At 35.4% G+C, this 25,431-nt stretch overlaps 2 protein-coding genes across 5 annotated transcripts in view; one reads left to right on the top strand and one right to left on the bottom strand.

The window, feature by feature from the left end:
• Window positions 1-24,475, top strand: part of LOC134536033 (BTB/POZ domain-containing protein 6-B) — a 72,811-nt gene extending 48,336 nt beyond the window's left edge. The window contains exons 1-6 of one of the 3 annotated variants that reach the window (XM_063375546.1): window positions 1,392-1,577; window positions 3,587-3,883; window positions 6,069-6,216; window positions 7,609-7,825; window positions 19,554-19,919; window positions 20,472-24,475. In XM_063375546.1, the coding sequence (XP_063231616.1) occupies window positions 1,481-1,577; window positions 3,587-3,883; window positions 6,069-6,216; window positions 7,609-7,825; window positions 19,554-19,919; window positions 20,472-20,942 (1,596 nt within the window). In that variant the 5' untranslated portion in view covers window positions 1,392-1,480 and the 3' untranslated portion in view covers window positions 20,943-24,475. Of the gene's footprint in view, window positions 1-1,391; window positions 1,578-1,629; window positions 2,169-3,586; window positions 3,884-6,068; window positions 6,217-7,608; window positions 7,826-19,553; window positions 19,920-20,471 lie in introns of those variants that run through there. The other 2 variants (XM_063375547.1, XM_063375545.1) reach the window with 2 other exon arrangements.
• Window positions 1-25,431, bottom strand: part of LOC134536031 (transcription factor IIIB 90 kDa subunit) — a 139,923-nt gene that overhangs the window by 105,059 nt on the left and 9,433 nt on the right. The gene's annotated exons all lie outside the window — the stretch shown is intronic.

Raw genomic sequence — 25,431 nt, 5'->3', positions numbered from 1 at the left:
CGGTCAAGGCTTACTCGATTTTCGATACTCACACAAACGATATGGAACTTCAGAAAGCCTTGGCGAATACCTTTACGGACTCAATAAAATATTTAAAAAAAATATATATATATATATATATTAATTGTGCGACATCTTGGTGTAGCATGTAGAGGTATGCCTATACTCAATTCGAGTATGTGTGTACAAAACACAACTGAACATTTTTCATGGCTACTCAAAAAAAATGTTTTTATCATTTCACCCGTCACAGGTATACAGAGGAAAACAAAAACTCGTTGAATTGAATAAAGCAAAATAATAAAATGTGAATCATTTTAATAGTTTTAATTCACAGTTGGGTGCGCCTTTGTGCGTTGTGTAAAGAAAATCTTAATTAAATATATTTTAAATGTATTATTAAAATCATACACTACGTGAATATTAAGACCTCCACATCATCTTCACGGTTAATCAAATACACAACAATAGGAGAAGGTATTTTTCGCGAAATACTCTGAACACCGACTAGACTGCAATGTGATTATACCAGCGCCAGCAGTTGCTTGCTTGTAATTGTCTGCTGTCTGCCGGACCATTCAGGCCGCGTTTGCTTCAGTACTGAATTGGCGTGATTGGTGTGCCGAAAGTAGACATAACCTGAAAGAAACTCGACCAATTCACGAAATAAGACGCTGCTACATTGTTTTAACTCACGGCTAGTCTCAACAATATTTTCAAGAAAAATACATGCCCCTAATCGTCTATCTTTCATTCCCCTACTGTGCTTTGTACCTTACAATGTTCAACTCGCAAAAAGTTAAATGAAAAATTCATCCCTCAGCATGACTGACACTTTAAATATATGAACATTAAATCTCAATGGAGTATTAAGGGGTGAATAGAGGGGTGGGGGGAGGTAAGGGGCGGCCTACCCCCTTCCGAATTTCAAAAAAACAAAAAGAGCTGTAGTTAAAAAAAATTGTAACTAATCCTCATAATCAGGTTCAAAAACATTTTTTTTGTAATTGTTTATTATAGTATGGTACCATGGAACCTACACACCCATGAAAGATGTTTCAGTCCGAAAATTGCCCCTTTTGCGTTTTAAGCTCGATATGCCATTGCCAATTCGGCTACTCTACAGCTGGCAATATTATTAGGATGAGTTAACCTGTTCTTGTTATACATCGACTGCAAAACAATGATTTTGATTAAGTATAAATTTCATTTTGACTAGGGTCACGAGAAAGTAGATAATGTACTCACGATAACTTTTTAAATTTGCGTAGGTGATAGGTACCCGAATCGGTTAAGATGTGAACATTTCTACATTCAAAACGACGTAACCGCGGTTTGTGACTTCAACTGTTCTATTTACCGCCTCCGCTGACGTATCGAGTTATCGACCTCACAAAAACTTTCAAGATGGCTGCCGTGTAGGTATTGAGCGCACTTGTTTACGTGCTCGTGAAACGTTATACGATACGCGAACAATAGGATGGCCATGTCGACACTGTACTCTAAAATTGCGCCGAAACCGACGAAACGATTTCAGGATACCATTGGTGTTTCACAAACCAATGCCTGGATGAATGGTGAGTTGAAAACACGTCACCACCCAAGCGCGAGAAATAACATCCTTCGTTAGTTCAGCTACGGTGGTTCGTAAATGTAAATAAACATCTCTGCAAAACAGTTTTGTTTTTATTTATATCTCGTTGAATAGCAACGTACCTATTTTTCGATAGAAAGAATATAAATAGAATATCACGTACGCCAAACTGCACAGACAGTGTGTTTTTTTTTTTTTTTGGCAGTGAAACGTCAAAAACTGAATTGAATTTCTCGTAAATTAATAAGCGTAGAATAACTTAGGTTATACTAAAATGCAATAGAAGCTAAATTTACGTGGCGTAGAGGCTGCGCAATCAAATTGTGGATTATCATAAACTCGCTGCATAAGTTAGCTATTCTATGCTTTTAACAATTCAGATTAATGTAGTTTTTAAGATGTGTGTTAGATACCTACAAATGTTTTGCTTAATAATATACCAAACATTTAAAAATAGGTTGAAAGTCACTTCAGACTACACTCCTAAAATAGATTTTTGCAATATGCCCTACTTACCACACTATCTACAAGCAAACATTTGAAATATTTTGAATGAAGAAAATTTAACTGTAAGGTGAGTAATAATGGAGTTTAGGGTGGTACAGCTAATTTTGGTTAATTATCCTGCAAAATGTTTGTTACCATTTTTAATTCTTAAACTATGGAATTTGCTCCTGACATATTTTAGAATCATTCTCTAATAGGGCATTGTGATACTTCAAGTAGTTAACAGTTTTAACGAGTAGTTAAGTTAGGTACATTAAAAAGAGCATAACATTGTGAGAACAGTTAGGTATTGGCAGTAGGTTAGGTTAGCTACATTTAAGTTAGTAATTCCTAACCAACTGTTTAAATGATTTAACAGTATTTTTAATGAAGCTAACCTAACCAGCTATCTACATTCTTTTAATTATTTTTAATGTAGCTAACCTAACCCAACCAAACATTCTAACATCATCACAGTATTTGTAATAAAAATTAAAATGGTAAAATACTAAAAAAATATTTTCTTAATATGTCACAACACACTTTCTAAATATCGTTTGGAGCCCACCCAAGCAGTTCTTATACTGTATTCAGCTTTGACTTCATTAGCATATCTGAAATGTGAAATCCAATAAGTATATACAATTTCGTTAGTGAGAATATGTTTACATGATTATCATGATACGGTGAAGAGTCTTCAATCCAGCATTTTCAATTTTGCTGAATCAAACAAACATTTTTGGGATGCCTGCTTTAGATCTACTTTCATTATCCTTCACCACATGTCTAAATATGCCTAACGTTGGAAATGTACCTGTGTTGATATCACACAGTCTTATTTTTTAATCCACATTGATGGAAATAAATCAAAATTAGCAGACAGCAATCTCAATCTGACCTTTTTTTTTAAAGTTTTTAAAGGGCCTTCCTAGTCAGAGGTGTATGTGTGTACGGCAGGATGATAAGCGCGATGCTCGCTGGTGCTTGTAGCTCTGAATCACATCTTAAGCGCAAGGTTCTGAACTGATGAGCAGGCTTCTCATCGTGCATAGGACAACTTTGATATCTGAGCGGTAACCATAACATTTTATGACAGAGAAATGAAGATAAAGATGTATTGCAAGTCCCTTGAGTGCTTTCAAGAATCTGCTTACCAGGTGGCTTGCACCTAAAAATTACTCTGAAAACACACGTTTTAGCCATTTTCACTCTTCTGAAAGTACATTTTGAAAACTAAATCCAGAAACAAAACTACTCGTGCGCCCTCACCGCATAACTAGAATATCTTGAGTGTTTTTCAATTTACGTGGTTTCTTCTGAAACTCTGCACACCATAGATGTGTGCAGGCAGGCCTTAATAATTAGAGATACTCCTACTTGTTGTGATATGCTTCTAACCTAACTGGGCGTAAATTAAATTTTGAACACGTTCTTTCATCCCCAGTTTGCAGGCATTTGAGTGTTCGTCAAAGCACGATTCGACCGGAAATGGCGTGTGTGTTCCAGCGGAAACGTTGAACAATGTGGGGCTGTCGCCGCCGCACACCATCTCGCAGAGGGAGGCGATGCAGATCACGCAGCCGGCGAGCGCGCCCACTTCGCCCCTCGCCTCCCCCAGCAACGTGAGCAGTGGTGCCACCGCAAGCGCATCCCCTTCAGGTGCTGCCTTCAGCCTCGCGTCACCCGGCCAGCTCACCGTCGACCCCAACTGGCAGGCCACCAAGCCCACCGTCCGCGAGCGCAACGCGGCCATGTTCAACAACGAGCTCATGGCGGACATACGCTTCGTCGTCGGCAGCCCGGGTACGTCGCTAACCAGGGGTTCCATCCCGACACCCCAGGTGACTTAAATATATTAGTAATGAGTCCAGGTTCCTGCAGACAGGAAAAATATATGGGTACCGAGTCAAATTTCCCGCAAACACGACAATATATTAGTACCGATTCCAGGTTACAGCAGACAGGTAAAATATAATATATGAGTACAGAGTCCATGTTTCCGCAGACAGTAAAAATATGTGAGTGTCGAGTCCAGGTTCCCGCAGACAGGAAAAATCTGGAAAACAGGGAAATTGGCAATATATATATATATATTGTTACGATTTACCGCGGGTTTGTATAGCATAGCCCAATTAATAGATTTTACTACACACTGCACAGTTTTATTGATTGCCACTACTTATGTCACTTACAATTAATCTTATAAAATTGCCAAATAATCAATTGCACTTAAAAAATGTTACTTCACCAGTCACACGTTTCTTACAATCCACACACCTCACTGGGCCGCACCTCTGGCGCAACTCTCGCCGCAGCGCCCCTCGTGGATCTCAACCGCGAGACTCCATCGCCGCACTCCGCCGCCACCGATGCACTTGCCTTCGCCGAGATCCCACTCGACGCCTCGCTCGGAACTTCGCTTGGAACTCCGCCACACCCGTGACACTATAACCCGGAACTGAACTCTTCGGCCTGGAACCTTCGTCCAAGGACTTCGCCACTCTGCCGCATCCGCGGCACTATCGCCCCGGAAGCTCCGCCGCGGGAAGGCTCCCGCCTGAACTCTCTCTCTGAACTCCCCTGCTGAGGCCGACGTCCTCTTTTTATGTATTAGCAGCCATTTCTGGAAGTCACGAGCGCGGCTGGGGCCAGTCGCGTCATTCCGCGCCGACCCGACGGCAGAAATCTCTTGAAACACGTGTCGGCAGTTGCCAGCTGCGAGGTGTCAGGTGTCTAGCTATCAGCGCCGAGCGGAGGGCTGGAGGGAGGGGAATCGGCGACCCAGGTACGAATGGCACATCTCATGTTGCGGCAGCCTGTCAGCCAGCTAGCACTGCACCTGCGCGTGTCGCGGCTTTGCTCACGTTCGTAACAATATTTTATTACAAGAATGTTTCGGTAATTTGTAGAATCCTAATGTCTAAAAACTGATTATGTGTTTTAGTTGTAAATTATTTTGCCTGTAATATTTCTGAGCTGATTTTACTATCATTAATTAATCATAGAGGACCTCTTATTGAATCATTTTTGAACAGATTTGTTTCGTTACTGGGATTTTGGACATGTTCTGAAATACGTCCAGCGAGTCAGGTTACGGTTGTATCCCAACAAGGCAGTGCTCATTCGCTACCTTACCCTGAACATCTTGGAATACCACATTTAAGTCTCGTAATGAAAATTGAGCCTGAAATACATCGGTGGAATCAATGTACATGCCACATAACTGAAGGAAAATGAGCGAGTGCGTTTCTAATGGTACGAACTAGTTTGGTAAGTGCTGATTATATCGCGTGGGATTCCTAACTGTGCCAGATATTTGCTGAAGTGATAGTAGCGAGCTCAGATGTCAAGACATTTTGTCTCTGAATCGGGTTAGCTGGGTTATATACAGCAAAAACATTTTTTGTTTACTTTCTGTTCCACTCCATCAATTTATGTCCAGGCTGCATCTTTGCTCTCATTGAGACCAAATTTTTTTTCACTGCATGTGGCCATTTTTTTATAAACCCTTTAAATTTATATATTTGTATGTTTCTCCTGGTAGCTTTTGAGTACTATGTTGCTGTTCAACCATAGAAGCATATATTATTAATTTATTACCTACTTTGCTATTAATCAATTATTGTTTTGGAGTTAAAGCTCATACTAACAGATATTGTGTAATAAATTAATTTGTTTCTCTGTGCTTAGTTGTTGGCTAAACAAACAATTTTATTTTATTTTTTTCGAAAATTTCTTACTGCAAACATTTGACATTGTTTTTAGGTTTTCTTTTTTTTTGTTGGTTTCTAATTTGCATAAATTTTTTATGTGAAGTTACATTAGCTAACACACTACCTACAGCAGTGGCATGTAAAGAATAAAACAAAGAGTTTTGCAAAGTGGTCTAATGTAAAATGACTTGCTAATTTTTTATATTTTTTTATTACTGTTCACTAGCAAGGAAAATACAATGAAAGTAGCTTAGTGGTAATTTGTGTGTTTACAGGGCATACCCAGTCTATTCCAGCGCATAAGTATGTGCTTGCCACTGGGAGTTCTGTATTCTACGCCATGTTCTACGGCGGATTGGCTGAAAATAAGGATGAAATAGAAGTGCCTGATGTTGAGCCTTCTGCCTTCCTGACACTGCTCAAGTAAATATTATTATTTTATGTAATTACTGCAATATTCAGAGCATTGGAACATGATTTATTTTGAATCTATTTGTTTGAAACTGCATATAAGCTATAACCCATTTTCTTTTAAACGGTCAATTCCAAAGTCGATACATTAAAAATCATACTGTACCCAGTTGTTCACACGGATGTTCCTGGACTACCTTTCCCTGTTTTCTAATTATAATTCTTATATAAGCAGGCTAAAAGAGCATAATTTCAGTACGGAGCCTGTTTCCAAATATTAAGCCTGCATTCATTACTGCAGTCTTAACCAAATAATCCTTTAATTTAAAGGTTGCTTTTAGTGAGAAAATAGTATTGAAAAGATGTCTGAAATTTTTTAAACCTAACACAATCTGGTGTATCGAAGAAAGAAATACATTTTTGACAGTCATTTGTTTGTGAACAGCTAGTTTAACTACCAAAGGAAGTGCTACAAGCCCCAAGAGGCAACAAGAATGCATGTAAGGATGTGAGTGACAATCTTTCACCAAAGGTTGCACTATGTTTCTAAAAGGATCCTTGCAACTATTTGGAAGGTCCGTTAAGACACAATTTTTAAGGATCCTTTAAGCTAAAGGAATTTTATGCTGTTTCTGAATACCTTTCCCGAGTTTTTTTCTTGGTGGTTTAGTATTATCAGACCAATTCTTAATTGAAGTGTGAGATATAGCCTGGAAGGGAACACATTCATGTTCGCTGTTTGATCCTACGATGATGGGCAGTAGCACTGTAATTAAAGATAAAAATAATAATAATAAAAATTGGTTGTATTCTTTAATTATATTCATCTGTCTTTTAATTTATATTACCAACTTAACATTGAAATTGCAGTTCTAGGTAGCAGTGACTACAATATTGACAGCCCATGTGAGGCAAACAAGAGGTAGTGCTGTAATCATAACCCCCAACTTAGTACTCTTGGATTGTTTCTTGCTATGACTTGGAGGTCCCATCTTTCTTAAGCTTTGTTGTGCCTGACTGTACAATTGGTTGGCATGTAAACAAAAGATGGTAACTTTTGGTTTCTTACATTTTACACTGATAAAGGCTCTAAAAATCCTGATCGTTCGGAACCATGGTGGTGCAGGACTAGCAATGTTGCAATTTTCGAATGTCAATATAGTTTAAACTGAATAGTACCAAGGAAAATTGGATATAGTACAATGATATTTAAAAAAAAAAAATTCACGAAGGGTAGTCTGAACAAAAGCGACTCTTTAGGTGTCAGGTCACGGAATGTGCCTTAGTGCGAACTGTAAATTGCCCCCTTTAAAAATAAAATGGTTACGCTGCATTTTTGTTTTGTGCCGAACACGTTCGAAGCAATCCGTGAACCGGGAATGAGAAGTTATTGCTCCCCCGCAGGTACCTGTACTGCGACGAGATCCAGCTGGAGGCGGACACGGTCCTGGCCACCCTGTACGTCGCCAAGAAGTACATAGTGCCGCACCTGGCGCGGGCGTGCGTGGGCTACCTGGAGACCAGCCTCACGGCCAAGAACGCCTGCCTGCTGCTCAGCCAGTCGCGGCTGTTCGAGGAGCCCGAGCTGATGCAGCGCTGCTGGGAGGTGATCGACGCCCAGGTACGCCTCTCCCGCTCCCTGGGCGCCCTGTGCCTGGACGCGGGCGGCCGGGACTGCCCCTCGCGGCACGCCGCCGCCGCCCACCTCGTTCTGTAGCCGGTCCCCCGAGCGTGAAGCGTGCGTTCCCCCGTCGTATTTTATACAAACTACTCCCCCCCCCCCCTCTTTTTTTTTACATTCGAAGCATAACAAACAGCGTAACAAAAAATTTTTTTTGCCTATTTAAGAGTAGGAAAGCTACACTATTAAAAAAGTAATTTCTTTTCCCACTTGAGATTAGGACTGGCGCAGTGACCGTAAAAAATAATTCACTAAAAGCAGAGAATACTTTTTTTTTTTGACGTGACAACGTCTGATAAATCGATGAACGCCGGCTGCACGCGCGGAAAAAAGGAGGAATCGTCGTCCCGTTATGCGCTTTGTCCCGTTATGCTCATCGTACCGCCGCATCTATCTTGCTTCCACTCGATTGGAACAACCATCGATTTGACTTTTTTTCGTGCCGCGTTAAACTCGAAACGCTCCCGTTCGTTTCCTACTTTTTCCTACCATCGTCCTATCCTAACAGAATAACACAGATTGGAAGAAGTTAAATAGCAAACATGTATAAAAGTTATAGTTAAAATAATCTCTTCATTAAAGTAATAAACATATTTTGAATTAATGAGTGCAAATAAAAGTAAACTTATCAATTAAATTGTATATTTCATTTCACTCCTTCTATGTATCCAGCTCAATGCAATCATTTCATCAATGTTTTGTTATGACTTTGTCACGTTAAACTATCGTCCGTAAACCAACTTTACAGACAACCAATTATTATTACCGTCTTTGAAATTTTAATGTTAAAACAAACTGTGAGGAATGCTAAATTTCTGTATGCCACCGTATTGGGTATGGAAAGACGTTATGGCTTCAATTCAAGCTCTGCCTTGGGGAAAGAAATTATTTTCTGTGGCTCCTTTACTTTAGAAAATTGTGATAATTACCTACTAGCGAAATTCTGCGTATTTTTATCGAAAGATTTTAATTGCCAATTTACTGGAAGTAAGGAACTTAATACGTGTAAGAATTATTTCTTTGTTTAATAGTTACTCAAACCTTGGTTTGGTTTAGTGAACACACACATCCTTTGTTAGAAAGGTATGCTTGTACATAGTACTTTGTACTCGTAATTTTAATTTGAAAGTAATCATTTTATGTTAAACTACTTTGTGTTTCTTTTTTTTTGTGGAAATATAGGGCAAAGACATGTACGTTATCACCTCATAAAACCAAAACTCAGAACATTTTATGCTCAATAAATTGTGCCTGTAGTGTTTTGTAATGACCGAAAACAGGATAAAATATCTACATTCCTAATCATAATGTAAGCGTATTTTATTTTCTTAATTTGATATTAACATCGCATTAGTCTACGAGATAACTTAGCACATTGCAATAACACCTCAAGTTATGTAACATAGGCAAGTGTGTGTACGCTGTCTGCTTATCTCGGCTGGTGAAGTTCGCTTGGTCAATATTGTTTCTTTTCTTGCACTAGTACAATGCCTTGTTCAAACTGTGTTATAGGTATTTTGAAATGGCTTTGAATACCTAACATCAAGATTTAATGTATTTTTATGGGGGAAAAATGTAACTGTTACTGTATATGGTTCCAGTTTCAAGGCAACTGTTTTGTGAGTTGCTGACTTTTCTGTCACAAGTACCAACCAACTGCCAGTATGTTATAACCAGAATCGTATTACTAAAGTTACACGAAACTACAGAAAATAACATTCCAGTGTGTGCCACTTTCATTTTCAAATTCTGGACCCATGTAAAAACTGAAAATTATATAAAAGAAGAATGTTACATGTGCTAAGTAATGATTCTGTATAGTTTTTTGTTTAGATTTTAAATGGCATTATTTTTAAAACAATAAAACTAAAATTATGGGTTAGTATTGAATTTTTATGATACATGTTGCCATCTATACTATATTGGCATTTGTAATTCTTTTGTATTTTTTTCTTGGCGGTTGGATATTTTCTTTATAATGTTTTATTATCATGTGCAGACCTTTTTGAAAAAGGTATTAATAGTATGGATTATACAAAGTATGGTTCTTTTAAGGGTCTACAGTGAAAGAATACATTAACATATGCTGCATACTATAGCTGAAAGAAAGTGTAAAGGTTGTTTTGATTTGAATGTGTTGCCTAAATATAAGGGAAAAAATAATTGGAAGTGAAAGCAATAAAATATTTATCATGCATGTGTAAACTACTATGTCTATATTTGTTTTTTGGGAATGACAAAAAGAAAGATAAATGCTTATTAATTTGTGCCTTTATCAAAATGCATGTACTTGCACACACATTTTTATATTAATTTTGCTACAGTGATTTTCATGTTACATTTGCGAATTGTCAAATTCAACAAGCTATGAAATTTCATTTCTTGCATGATAATAAGAGTGACTAAAATACCAGTTCCCATTCTCTACCTTCCTCTCAGTACAGAAATAAAGCTATGCCAAGAAAAAGGATGCAAGAAAATGTTTCCAGGAATTAAGAAATGTAGAATATTTTGTATGCGCATGACCTAAAAAAAACCTTGAAGACAGAAGGTGCAGTTGAAAATAACAGAAAAGAATAGGAAAGGGGCTAACTTAAGTGAAGAGCAGGTATGTTTTTTTTTTGAAAATGGAGGTAACATTTGAATCACCAACATAATGTGCAACCAACCAAAAATTAGGTTTATTTCTAAATTTGTTATTTTTTTATTTAACAAGTTAAAAAAAAATAATAAGGCTGGGTTTATAAACTATGTTTGGAATGCAATGATGTCATAATGCAACACTCAACCAATGCAAGAAAATCATGGTCATTTGTAAAGCAAGAAAGTTGTAAGGTTTTATCAACCTTACAACTTGGAATTGTAAAACGGCAGAAAACAAATTTATTCCCTCGTTTATTAATTTCATATGTTTCCATGAGAAACATAAATTGTCAATAATTTGATTTCAAAGTGTTATTTTCTTTCACTGTGTGAAAGTTTAACAAGTGAAATCATCATGTACATAATAAGAACATAACCGTGGCCCTCTTTATACATAAACTTGTATTAAAGACATTTAAAGTTACTGGAACACTTCACTTCAAATATGGGAGGCGGAAATGCAAGCCAAACCTCTAGAAGTTGAAAGTTGAGCGATACTTGCATTGCATTTTTATGTGCTGTGTAGTTTATAAACAACTATTTGAAAATTCTGTTATTGAAATTTTTGCATCTTGCACTTCATGTGTAATTTATAAACCTGACCTATTTCAAAACAGGCTTATTTTCAAAATACATTCATGTTATCTATTAGTATGCAGCATTAATTGTTCATATATTGTGGCTTTCATGTTTAAAACAGGCATTAAAGTTTTAAAAACAGATTTTTGTAATTATTTTAATCCAATTTTTTCAGACAAAATTAATTTGAATTTAATTTGTTATTTATGTGGTAAGACAGGATAGTAAATAAAAATATTTAGTAAAGAGATCATTCCAAGAACTAATTAACTTTTGCATCCTCTGTGTTTTTTGTACCTCTTGAACTCAATTTTGTATGTTATATTAATATGTCAGTACACGTGTTTAAGTACTTCATTTAGGGCCTATAATAGAAGCCTTATTGTGACATTTGAGGGAAACATATTTAGTCAAATGTGTCTTTACTCCGGGTTGTATTGTCAATTCCGCAATTGGATGTCAATCCTTGAAAAACTGCCATATCAGCACCAACATATCACTATCTGATACATACAGCATTGTGCAGTTAAATAGGTAAAAGCATAGGATCAAAACAATAGTTGTGTTGGTGTGTGATTTGAATTGTTCCAAATTACTAGTATTTCTTAATTGTATATGTTGAAAAGTGTTGGTATTTTTGGATTCCTGTGTTCAAAAATGTAAAATAAGAATGCATTTGTTATTAAACCATGTTCCCATGAGTATTCCCACAAGCTGTGTTTATTGCGACATGCCACAGACCTTGTGAACTCTCTCTCTCTCTCTCTCTCTCTCTCTCTCTCTCCCCCCCCCCCCCCCCCCCATTATCCATCATGCAACGTATGTCAGAATATCATTTACTGATGTTTAATTAAGAATTTAATAATAAGTATACTTAAGAAACAAAAATGTTCAAATTTACCAAAGCATACATTTTGTTTTATTTATATTCTTGGGTATGGATGATATTTTGATGTTAAAAACGTTTGTTCAGTAAAGATTCAGAAAGAGGTGGTTCTGCATATAATTTGTGATAGCTTGCATTGTATCTTAAGAAAAATTCAATAATGATATCCTGTTTGGAGTGGAATTAAAAAAAAAACTGGAATAGATTTATATCAAGATAGAAAAAAACAAAACTACACTTTTTACAATTTGTTGTATCTTTTATTGAAGCTGATAGATGCACATTCACAGTAAATTAATCAGCATTTGCACCACACTTTCAACCCTTGTGCAAGATGATATTATAAAATGTACTGCATGACATGGAGAGTATGCTGTCACAATAATTGCAGCCCATAAGTTTTTTATAAAAAATAAATACTTTTAAAATAACTGAGAAGTAGGTTACTTCACTTAGACTACAATTTATCTAGCAATAATACAGATGTTGGACAAGATGGCTTAACAAAATTCAGCCCATAGTATTGGGGAAAAGAAATATGACTGGCAAATCTCGTGTTTTCCACGCAGAAACATACAATGAAACTCTGTTAAGACGTTATTAAAAAAACTTCTTTGATGGGGAAAAGGAAAATTTTCTCTCCTTCATGATTTATTAAAATTACACATGGATAAATGGTAACATTTTCTAATGATAACTAGTGCCTAAACCTATAAAACAAGAAGTCAAAATTTATTATTGAAAAAATTAATTCTTACTTGCAGATGTGGCTAAATAAAAATGTAGAACAAAGAGGGTACCAATTATTGAGGTCGTCTTTGAAAACATTTCCGAAAGAGAATTTACACATTGAATACACACATTCTATTTTTGTGTTTAATTCCACTTGTAGCTGACACACTAATACTAGTAAACAAATATTACGAAACGAAAATAAATTTTGGATCAAATTTGAATAAAATGATAACAAAAATGTAACCTGAACGAGAGGTAAAACTAACACAGTGTACCGATAACTATCGTTGTCATAGTACACACTGACCACAAAAGAATGTGGGCTACTTGGCATGAGACAGAATGCAATTGATATAATTATTCGAGTACGTGTGCGCACTATATACAGGCATCAACGTAACCAGATATGATGCCAACCAGCACTGGCTACATTTTCATGCGCAATACTCAGGGGTGGCGGAACAGATAGACGTTGTAACGTTTGAAAACAACTTAGTATTTATGTTAATTAAATAAGTAAATGGTAATTTTGTAACAAATAATGGATTTCAACTTCACAAAAATGGTGAGACTGAAACATTTTACCATATTAGACAGGTAAATCGTATCAAGTGGGAATGTTTATAATGATTTTTACTGTATGTTCCATAAATAAAAGTAGATTTGGAATATATAGTTTTCTCTTGTCTGGCTGTGAAAATAGATATTATACTATTAATTTAATCATCTACACGAGATTAATATGTGCCATTAATAATACATGTCTTGGGAAGTCCCAAAATATATTTTAATGTAAATAGGCAAGTAGTTTACATAGCTTGTAGCACTGTCTGTAGACATATATATATATATATATATATTAGTTAGTTAGTTGTCAATTGTGAGAAAAGCTTTTCCATGTCTACAGACAGTACTACAAGCTATGTAAACTACTACTATATATATATAGGAATGATATGTGGAAACATGTGGAAACATGTTGGCAACAAAGTAATCAACACAAAAAGTTTTTGGAAGATAATCAAACCAAAATTGTGTTTACTCAGCATAAGAAATATAAAATCTCCATTAAATCTGTCAACAAGAATAATCAAATGATACAAAAAGTTAATTTTAAGTATGACTGTATAAATTTAAGCAAAATTAAAAACTTGCATGCCAATTTCATCTTTTGTTGATAAGTGAAGTCAAAGTAAATTACTCAAAACAATGAAGAAAATTATGCAGATAAGACTTGATGCTTTTGCACCCAATATAAATACATTACCCACAACTTTAGACTGTACAGAACAGAAAGAACTCTCAACAAAAAAAAATAGTAGCATTTGTCAACAAACAATAATAGTCCATCCCACAAAAAGAAGTGCACTTATCTGGCAGTTCTCAACAGATGTGGATTAAAAAAAAGCCTTTTATAGTTATTTTATAGTGAATACTGTATCAAAGCTATAGTAGTTATAATTAGTAGTTACATAGTACACTGTAATGGGTTAGTAATTACTGTTTGAGCTAGTTTGGACTCTTTATTTTTGTTAATTCAAAAGAGGGGACTTCTTTTTATCCCATAGTGATTGAATTTCAGAAAGTAATTAAGGTGGATTGGTACTCTTTGTATGTTCATTATTTGTACCCAATAACTTACTCCCTGTTTTATCAGATTCAAAGATTTCCTCTCAATTTTTTGAGGAGGAATAAATACCATGATGATAAACATACGTCCCAGTGTTTAAATTTGCAAAAACTTCAGTGTTAAAGATTTCTTTGGAATCCATTCACTATTTTTTGCATGATGTGGAAATAGACAAAAATTTAAACATTACTGAATTGCATTAAAAATATTGCAGATAGCCTTTTCGTGCAGATATCTTTCTATCATATCTTAATGCAGTGTACAGAATTTTTATCCTGAATGATTTTACAAACGGTATATATTTTTGTGGGAATGAGAGCTGAATTTGATATGTGCCCGAGGCAAATTAAGGAAAGAGGGGAATATATATAAGCATACATCCTCATGCATGAAAGTATGATACAGTGAGATTAATGTAAGCTCAGCCACGTAAAGAAAATACAAATACTGACACACAAAATTTAATTACTACCTTATTTTGGGTCTCTACTGTGAGACAAATTAAATCTTTCTTCAGGCACATAACCAGTAAACAAACAGACCTTCATTAATGACACTGTCTTAACCATAGTTAAGGTTATGCCAGAGCACATAGGGTGTATTGTAGGCAGTAATTGTTCAGTAAAACCTACAACAGAGTCCCATGACTTTTTCCTGACTCCTACTGATCTAAACCTGCAATATTTACGTAGAAAACAACCTATATAAATGTTTGTCCTTCTTCAGAACACTGCCATAGTCGCAACTTGCTAACATATTCGTCTATGTCATGACAAAACTATTCACACGCTAACAAAAAAAAAATGGATACTATACCCATACTCCAAGGTACCATCGTAGTTGGAATTTGGCCTCACGTGCCAAAAAACTCAACTCTGCTCGAAAATACTTAACCAAACTGAACTCAAACACAGTAATCACGACACGGTTATTGGGTTGAGTCTTCGCCCAACCATTATATAAATTTCCTAATCTAGCATATATTTCCTGATGTATGGTTTGTACCCTCTAGTGCAATCAAAAATTAAGGAATTTTTTTAGGACCCCTTTACTTCATCGCCTTCGCCATTGTCTAAAGTGTCATATGAATCCTGTGATTATTCTCCAATCTTGATAAAAATTCAAAATTCCCAGACTATTCAATATTTTACTAGTTTTACATGATGCTGAACATTCTAGTGAGATAATTTTCTTACTTAATAGCTTTAGTATATATCACACAACTTCAATAAATGTTGACAGTTCTTTAGGAAATTCAAGCACAATAATTGATCCTTCCATCAGAGCTGTTGACACTCCATGTTTTCAAAAAGACTGCGTAGATCTTGGGTGTTTTAATTTCTTTTAAAGTAATAAAATCTATTTAATTAATTTATTTTTTCAAAACCAAACTTTTAATAATATGTTGGAACTACATTGAACACACAACACTTCTGTACAAACACATTTATTTATCCAGGGGGTCCATGTCACATTATCCCCATCTTCTGAAGCAATGTAATTGGCTATACGCATTACAGTAACATGCCACTAGACAGCAGCATCTTCACTCGCAACATAGGTTGCATACATGAAAATTATTCTTCTTGTCACGGAATAGATCATTAGTCACTAATCTATGGTTGTTATTTGTCTCACTGCAGTCACTTTCTATAAATCCTCAAATGGACGTGTAGGCCAACATCTACAAATATTTCAGACTCAACAAAATATCTGTTTACATTGATACCATTCGTACCCATCATGTGTCGTACAATTTATTATCATTTTTCAAATATTAAATATTCCTCCCTCTTAACTATATATATTTGATTTAAATCATAATCACAACCAAGTTCACGGAGCAAGATATGCAGTGACAAAGTTATAAATTTAGATTTTGAGCAGTTTTTTTTAAACTCAGCAACAACTTATGGTCTAACACCATACCTTTCAAATGGAGGTTTTACTTGTGAACATACTGTTGTGTTGGTCACAATGTCTGTCTAAATTTAGAGAAGTAAAATAAAAGGGAGTATAATGCTATGATTAAATGTTTTGAAAATTATTTTTCTAGCAGACCTTCATCACAACATGTAGAGTGTTTAACAATTCACTAAATTATTTTGCAAGTACAGTTAACTCCTGGCAACAGTTTACTACTTCACCATCAATAGTTTTTTTTTTGGTGGCTGTTTCGAATAATGCAAGCTCTTCATTTTGGTACCACAGAATCCTCACCATCTGAATGCAATACATAAGTAAAACTTGGAGAAGTTTAATCTCTGAACACACAGTTCCAGGGCCATTGAGAAATAGTGAAGGTCCAGGGACAAGAATTCAAGTAATACAACAAAATTATGAAATCTTAGTGCATGCACAAAGCTGTGTACAAAAGGTTTTCTGATTTGCATGACTCAGGTGTTTTTACTGCGGCAGTAAAACATTTTGGAAGTGAAATATGGTCCACAGATGAAAACTAGTTTACATTTTTTGGTGAAGAATAAATTTTTTGTCACAGCACTACCAGCAACTCTTGGAGAAAAAACAGCATAACAGAGGAGGGTATCTTAAACTATTGGGCAGATTTCAAAATATTCCAGCACCATCACTTAAAGCATCTTTCAGGTAATGAACTGTGGAAATATGTGTGCAAGACCTAAAGTAATGATTTTTCCAAACTTTGCCACATTCTCAACATACTAAGTGTTTTTTCCAGTTTGAAATGCCCAAATGGAGAGAACATTTTCCACAATGAAGAGAGTTAAGATGTATTACAGAAACCACTTGCACAGTACGACAATCGACAATCTTTTGAGAACATCCATTGAAGGGTCAGAGCTGCGCGAGTTTTCACCAACCAATGCTGCTGAAATATTCTTCTAAATAAAATATAAAAAAATATAAAAAATTACCATCCGGGAAAAAAAATCCCTTAAGGTCCTAAACTAGAGCCATCAAATACACACAAGACTAGCATCAGATGTGTAGAAACAGAAACATTTTTAGATTCCAATAGTTCTGAATCTTGAGTTCCAAGAATTTAAGTACAGTAAGTAGTATAGTTTTGTGAACACTGATAAAGGACGTACAGTAAATAATTTAAATTTTTTTTTTTTTTTTGACAAATGTAACTTAACCACTTCTTTGTTTGTATTTATACCTACTTGTTATTTATTTAGGCTACTTATATAATATTAGCAGCAAATACCATACAAACTTTTAAAATGAAAATATACACTGCTTCAAATGTCCTGGAATTAAAATAGACACACCATGATGGGCATGTTCAGCCACGTCTTGCCGAGGTTAACTGTGTTTATTCTGTACTGTAATAAGCTGCTAGATAGCAGCATTCTACATGTTTAAGTACTGTTTCACTGGCCACAGTTTCTGCCAAAATTTAATGGTTGAATGTAATATTTTGTGTGCTGACAAAGTGTTACTTACTTGTGTTTTAACATCTAGTCAACGAGGTCTTGGAAGACTGCCAAACACTAAACAATTCAGGGTAGTTGGGAAAGGCATCAGCGGTGACCCATTGCTATGAAACATCCCAACATTTACTGGGGGTGATTTAGGAAAACAATGAAAAACTGAAATCACAATGGTGACTAGGATTAGTACTTGGGTCCTATCGAACGTGAGTCCTTATTATACATATATTAATAGTATATGTTAAAATTTTGTGAAACCTTATTTTAATAAGTAACTGTCTCACAGAAGAAATTAATTTTAAAAAAATCCCCAAAAACCTTGTAAGATGGGAAATAGTCAATGTGGAAGAGTTTGAGTGAGTACATATTGAAGTGTCTCCCATATCTGTAATTTTAACATTATGAGAACGTGTTTTGATGTCACTACTCCTCAGTCTTTACTCTCTTCCCTATTATTTTTCACTTACTTTAATTCATCTTACTTATTCCTTATTAGTTCTGAACATCTCCTCCTAAATATAAATTTTCTAAATGGCCAATCTCTTCCTAATCTCTTCACATGTCTGTCTACAACTACTGTTATAATTTTGTTTTTGTTTCAGCCAGCTATGAACCACACTATTCAAACTGTTTCCTTCCTCTGGCTTTAACAGTTGCTCAGTACTAACGCATTCGTTCTTCCTCTTGTTGCTTCCTTTATTGAGTCCACATCTTGCCTTTTTTTAAGCTTAGCCTTTTCTTGGAAACTCCATTGTGTTTTACATCTCATCTTAAGGGGTTCACGCTCTAGAATATCATCAGTGAATCCCCCATTTCTTCAAAATCTCTTTCAATCTCAGTGAACCAGGTCCAGGTCCCATTGGAAAGTAGAAAGTAGGTGAAGATCCCATTTGTTCATTTTGTTGTGCTCATTCAAGCTAAGTGACCATAAAATGCAATCCTCCTCCTCATCATGTTAGTTATTTTTTCCACCTGTGTGTAGAGTTCGTGTTTGTGCCGTCTTCTTTCACTCATTTATTTGTCATTATTACCAATATTTTATATTGCAGTAAATATATCAGTACATGAATGGACTTATTAATGACTCCTTAGACACTTTAATTACTTCTGTACTTATTCCCTCAATACTTCCGGCTGCTCTTGAAACATCTAGTTGGTTTAACCTCATAACATGCCTTGTTAATCTAATTCTTTATCCTTCTAATATCCCTTACTAATTTAGGAGTCATAGTAACATTTCCTGTTATAATGTTTAGTGGTTGGTTAATAAAAATATGAAGATCTTTAACCTGTGCGTAGTTCTGTTGATTAGTACAAAATCAGTAGTCAGTAGTACAACCTGTATAATCTTGGGAAGTATAGCCACGCGATGTAAGACCAAATACAGTGAAAGTTGTTTGATAAGACATTCTGTGATCTGGTACCAATCAAGCTGCTCACATTCGGATTTTTTTTTTTGGGTGGATTCCATCTGTTGACCATTGGTCACCAGTTTCACTACTGCGCTGTTGACATTTTTTTGGTTTGGCTAAGAGTTGATCGCTACTGTCGAGTTTTCATTTCGATACATTATTTTCTAGGGGGGTTACATTTTACAATTCCACAGTTGGTATTTTTGTTGAAACTATACTGATATTCGACCGGCTCGACCATGGTCCTCGAACGTGCTGGATTAAAAACCTTGCAGTGTATTTATATTCTGTTCAAAAATTAATGCTAGTCAAACTTAAAGGATTATTTGACAGCCTGTGTGACGGATTGGTTTGGAACTGTCTGCAGGCCGAGATGGCGCTGCGGTCAGAAGGCTTTGCGGACATCGATGTGCACACGCTGGAGTCCGTGCTCGCCCGCGAGACGCTCAACTGCAAGGAGATGCGCCTGTTCGAGGCGGCGCTGGGCTGGGCGGGCGCCGAGTGCGGCCGGCGCGACCTGGAGCCCACGCCCCAGAACAGGCGGGCCGTGCTGGGGCCTGCCCTGTACCTGGTGCGCATCCCTACCATGTCCTTGGAGGAGTTCGCCAACGGGGCCGCGCAGCTGGGGATCCTCACCCCGCAGGAGACCATCGACATCTTCCTGCACTTCACGGCGCACAACAAGCCCCAGCTCGGCTACCCCACCAAGCCCCGCGCCGGGCTTAAGCCTCAGGTACCGAAGCATGCTCGGCACGTGTAACTCTGGCTCAAGCCTCAGGTACCGGAGCATGCTCGACTGAAGGTCCTTCTCGGCACGTGTAACTCTTCACGAGCACCTAGTCGATACCCCAGGGATTGGAGCACAGTATAGTCTTGTAGGTCTCATCACATTAAGCCTTTTCGCATAACTGTGGGATTAAAACTTTACCAAAAAAAATATATAATCAACAATTTTTATGTTTACTTAGAATAGAACCCACAACCTCCTAGTCTCAGCCAGTTCTGCCACTGGATGGCGACAAAATACAATTCACAATAGCTTTAAAATCACCCATATATTTGTTTTTCTCCGAAACTGTAACCTAGTTAAAATTCACTTCCTGACTAATTATGTAAAAAAAAAACATATATAATTATATCTTCCATAAGTAAGTACATGCAGGCTACTTAAAAACGCATTCAAGTTTTAAGAACATAAGTTCATATCTTCCTTAAAATTAATATTTGAAGTGCATAACACGTTTGGTCCTCCTTTATTAATGCATAACACTTGTGAAAATTTCAGGTGTGCCACCGCTTCCAGTCGTGCGCCTACCGCAGCAACCAGTGGCGCTACAGAGGTCGCTGCGACAGCATCCAGTTCAGCGTCGACAAGAGGATATTCGTGGTCGGCTTCGGGCTGTACGGCTCGTCGGGAGGAGCCTCCGACTACAACGTCAAGATCGAGCTGAAGCGCTTGGGTCGCGTGATGGCGGACAACAACACCAAGTTCTTCTCCGACGGGTCGAGCAACACGTTCCACGTCTACTTCGAGCACCCCATCCAGGTAGAGCCCGAGTCGTTCTACACCGCGTCCGCGATCCTCGACGGGGGCGAGCTGAGCTATTTCGGCCAGGAGGGCATGAGCGAGGTGAGCGTGGGGTGCGTCACATTCCAATTCCAGTGCTCCTCCGAGAGCACAAATGGGACGGGCGTCCAAGGAGGGCAGATACCCGAGCTGATATTCTACGGTCCCGCGCACACGGAAGACCACTGACTGCCGGCAACACGTTTTCACGAGATTTTTGTTTAAGCTTGCATTAAATTAAAATTTTTTTTCCCAGTCTCGTATTTTATCGATTGGAAAGATAAAAAAAAAAAGTTGTTGATGGTACTTCTGTAAGTGTATGTGGCATATGCAGCTTACAAAACATGTATTGAAAATATACTCACTCAAATAGGTAAAACCTGTGATCAGGAACGTAGTGATATATTTAAACATTTTTCTAAGGCACAATGTACATTATATTGTAGTTATATTTATAAGATTGTGTTTGTAGAAGATTGTTTTTTGTTGATAATTTGGCATGTTTAATATTATTGTGTGTAAGTGTAAGTAGAACAGCCTTAGCCTCAACAGAGGGAGTAATGTTGAAAGCATTTTTGTCTGTTTCAGCAGTGTACATAAGCATCACATTTTTGTAGGATTTAAGCATAATTATTATAAATGATAAAAATGTTAAATTCAAAATTATGAAATATCTACTTAGATTGACTGCAGAATAAAAAAAGTATTGTAATGTATTGTAAGCAATGTAACTATATTTTATCCTTATAATAGCTATTGGCATGGATAGAAATTATTTTTAGGAGGCTTTTAATATCTAGGCATTTGAAAATTATTGAGGCAAAAAGCTAAGAAAATTTTTTTGAAATAAATTTAGAATTTTTTTAATATTTGTTATTAATTAGTTTGTTACGCAGGAGGTAACAAGTTAATTACTGTTATTACACAAGTCCTTTGGATAATTATTTTAATATTTTTTAAGGGAACATTTTTTATTAACTTTATTGTATATTGTATGTAATACAACAATTTTAAAATGTTTCATACTATTAAAGCAATTATTGCTTTTATGCCGTCAAAAACATTTTACTGCAACAGTTTTTGTGAGAAATATTTTTGGTGCACATTTATCATTGTTAATTATAAAATATAGGTAAGTGTAAAAATAATTTTTAAGCTCAAGTTAGTTGTTACAAGAAGATCTAAGAACCTAATAAAATTTTCAAACGGTGATGTAAGGAAATTTTTCACATTGACAATTTTTAAATTATATATAAATTGATTCACAGCAAATACGGAAGCAGTTTTACACTAAAAAAATAACATTTTGGATGAACTATAATTTATGAACATTTCTTACAAGCTATGTGTGACTTAAAAGACAATTACCATTAAATATGTGCTATTTCACTAAAAGGAACTTTTCCATACCTAACTCAGTAAAGATATTTTTTATTTGTGCCTTCACACATCTCTATGCTGTTCTTTGTGCTGAATTTTTTTTTTCATGCAGAAATGAAACAAATTAAGGGTGCGTTTCACCAAACATTGGTTAATTAAACTTGATCTTAAGTCCCAGTTGTCTTCCCCACCAAGTTCCCGAAAGTTAAAACTTTCTATCACGTGTTTTATGTCAACTGAGTGGCCTTAATGGTGAGGGAAATGGTTATCACGCCTCATTTGGAGAAACAAGAATGTAAATGTTTGTGTAATTGTGAGAGAAAATGTTTCAGAGTTATAAGATTCTTAGATATTGGAATAGCTTGAGAAATAATGGGTATATGGAAATATAAGCAGCAAATAAACCATAACAAACAAGCAGCATTTTGGGTTTTATGCACAGTGTAAAAAATAGACAAGAAAAGTTTAACTGCTGGTGTAACGTAAAGGAATTTTAGGTTGTGGTTTCACTGCGATATTAATATTTATTTTCTTTGCGTGAGATGTAAACTTTAGAACATTATGTTTTTGTACATACATTCTCTCTGCTGTTTAATTAGATGTTACAAATATCATTGAAGGGCATCAACATAACCTACAATGTTATTCTGCAGTAAATGACATTGCTAAAACTGTACAAATGTTTAGGATTGTGTTCATGAGTACATTGTACATGAAATTTGTACAGTAGTGGCTCAAAGACAATTTCAACCATCCTATCAGAAGGCAATAGGAAATGCTCGACAAAATCTTATGTACACAGTCTGAGGACTGAGTGTTTCAGCACACACAAAAATATTAAAATAATTTGTTTTGCCATAGCTATTACAATAATAATGTTTATCATAAACACATAAGCCTGCACAATAAAAATTAAGACATAATATGCATCCTTTTTTTTAAATTATATTTAAGATGGTTGATAATGAATCCTAGTCAAACTCAAGCAGTTAGCATCAATATAATTTTTCTTTGAAAAAACAGAGTTAAAGTGTATGGTGAATCACAAACCAGAATAAATTGAGATTGAGCGGTTTCTTAAAATTGGTTTTTGAAACCAGTTCTAATATGTATTATGGTTTTACAATAACATGATTACTTTCTGTGACATTTGTATCAAATCCACAACTGTACATTCTTTAATGGCAACTTCCAAATTTGTCATACCTTTCTTCTACTAACTACATATCTATGATTTATATAATAGAGTATTTCTTATAATATAATATTTATTGTTTAAGGTATTCACATTATAGAAAAAAATCAGGGAATTTACTTGAAATCCTGGCACAATCATGGAAAGTCCCAAATGATTGTAATTTGAGGGTAAAATTTCATGCTCCGGTATGCCATAACCCAGACTACGAAAGTTCCCCCCCCCCCCCCCCTCCCCGTGGAGTTTCAGTGCATTGTCATACAAAAAATGTTGTGTTTGAAATTTAATTTATTATATAAATCTGGTTTTTCATACAGTTTATACAGTATATGAAGGAATGCATTTATTTTTTATTTAAATTTTTAAGTGGAACAGTGTACAAAGAAAAACATTATACAAAGGTTGTCAAAATATTCAATGCTTCTAGTTATGCTATTGAGGTGTTACAACAGTAACTTGTCATAATTCAAGTTGCTTAATATTTCATGCCAAAGAATTTTATCTTTTTTGTTTTTACTCTGAGTTTAGTGAGGACGTACATTATGTTTTCTTAAACAAGAAAATTATTTTTTTCAAAAGTCATCCACAGCTTATTTAATAAGAGGTAATTAAACAATTGTTCTGCACTGCCAATTTAGCAAATGTTGACAAATTATTTAATTTGTATTTGTCATCGGACAAGTAATAAGGATTTAGCTAATTCAGTTTGAAAAATATATATGTAGATATAGATATGTTAAACTATGGGAAATTGTTACTGCGGAGAGTGAGTTGCTGTGAGGTATGTATTGATGTGGCTATCTACAGAACTGTAATTTCTGTTTCCAGATATTTACGAAAAGTTCCTTTTCATTTTAGGTATTTTATTAGCTTTGTTTAATTTAACAATCACAATACTGTATTTTCCATGCCGATTATAAGTTTTACACAAAGTGTGTGTTTCTTCTAAACAGTAAAAAAAAAAAAAAAATATTGCTGATTGTTGGGCCATAAAACTTTTTTGTGCTAATAGGAAATAGGTAAGCAGTAAAGACAGTGTGTGAATGTTATTTTGGGTAGACCTAAATTAAATATACCAACTGTATTATTATAATGTTAAATTTATTTTCCAAATTATGTAAATTTGACAATAAATGTTGTCACTTTACTTTGATGTTATTTTTATGAAAGCTTTTTTTTTTTTTCCCTTTCCTTTTCACTTTTACAGGTTCTTCATGACTCGGTGTGCAATTGTTTGCCTTATTTAAGGTATAAAATTTAAGAAACCTTGTATTGCTCTTAAAAAATTAGAACTAGGCCTTAACTTTGCAATTCTTAATGTTAATATTATGCTATTTCATTTTTAAAAAAAAAATCAATGTTTCTTTAAATGGAAATTGACATAAATAAATTATACAACAATCAAACACATTTTTTAGAAGTTAAAAGTACCAAATATGCCATATGCCTTCAAACATCCACAAATATGGAATGTGTAATTTCAATTATTACATTAAAATATACAGTATTGTCTTACATGAACCTAATGAACATAAACAGATATATGTTGCATGATGATGTGTTCTCTCCATTTGGAACATTACTCATAACTAGAGCTGCACCAACACTGATATTTCATATCGCAAACGGCCGTATCGCTATTATTGGTAATGCGTGTGATTCACCAAAAAATTGCCGATATTGGTAACTGATTTTTAGGTGTTATATCCAAATGTTGACTTGTGTCCGTACTTAAAGCTGTTTTTAAATATGTTTGTATAAAAATTTTTGATGTTAAATATATAAACTTAAGTAACCTATATGCATAAATTTCAATTAGCTGGGCAATAGTTTACTATCAAAAACAGTATAATATCGGTATCGGCTTCAGAAGTATCGGAATATAATTATCCTCAGCATCTGTATTGGGGCAAAACCAATACCAGCTCAGCTCTATCCAAACAATTTAAGTAAAATATACCTAAATGTGAGGAGACTTGTTTGCTCATATGTAATGAGCGAAGCTGCCTTCTGTCCTAACCAGTGATTCCATTTGATGAGCGAAACTATCATACCACTAGTAGCACTAAGAATTTTTCATAACACTCGAAAAATGCTGAATAA

Source organism: Bacillus rossius, chromosome 10, assembly GCF_032445375.1.
Source record: "Bacillus rossius redtenbacheri isolate Brsri chromosome 10, Brsri_v3, whole genome shotgun sequence".
Classification (NCBI taxonomy): Eukaryota; Metazoa; Arthropoda; class Insecta; order Phasmatodea; family Bacillidae; genus Bacillus; species Bacillus rossius.
The sequence above is the reverse complement of the archived record's forward strand: the minus strand, read 5'-3'. Positions and strand labels throughout refer to the sequence as shown.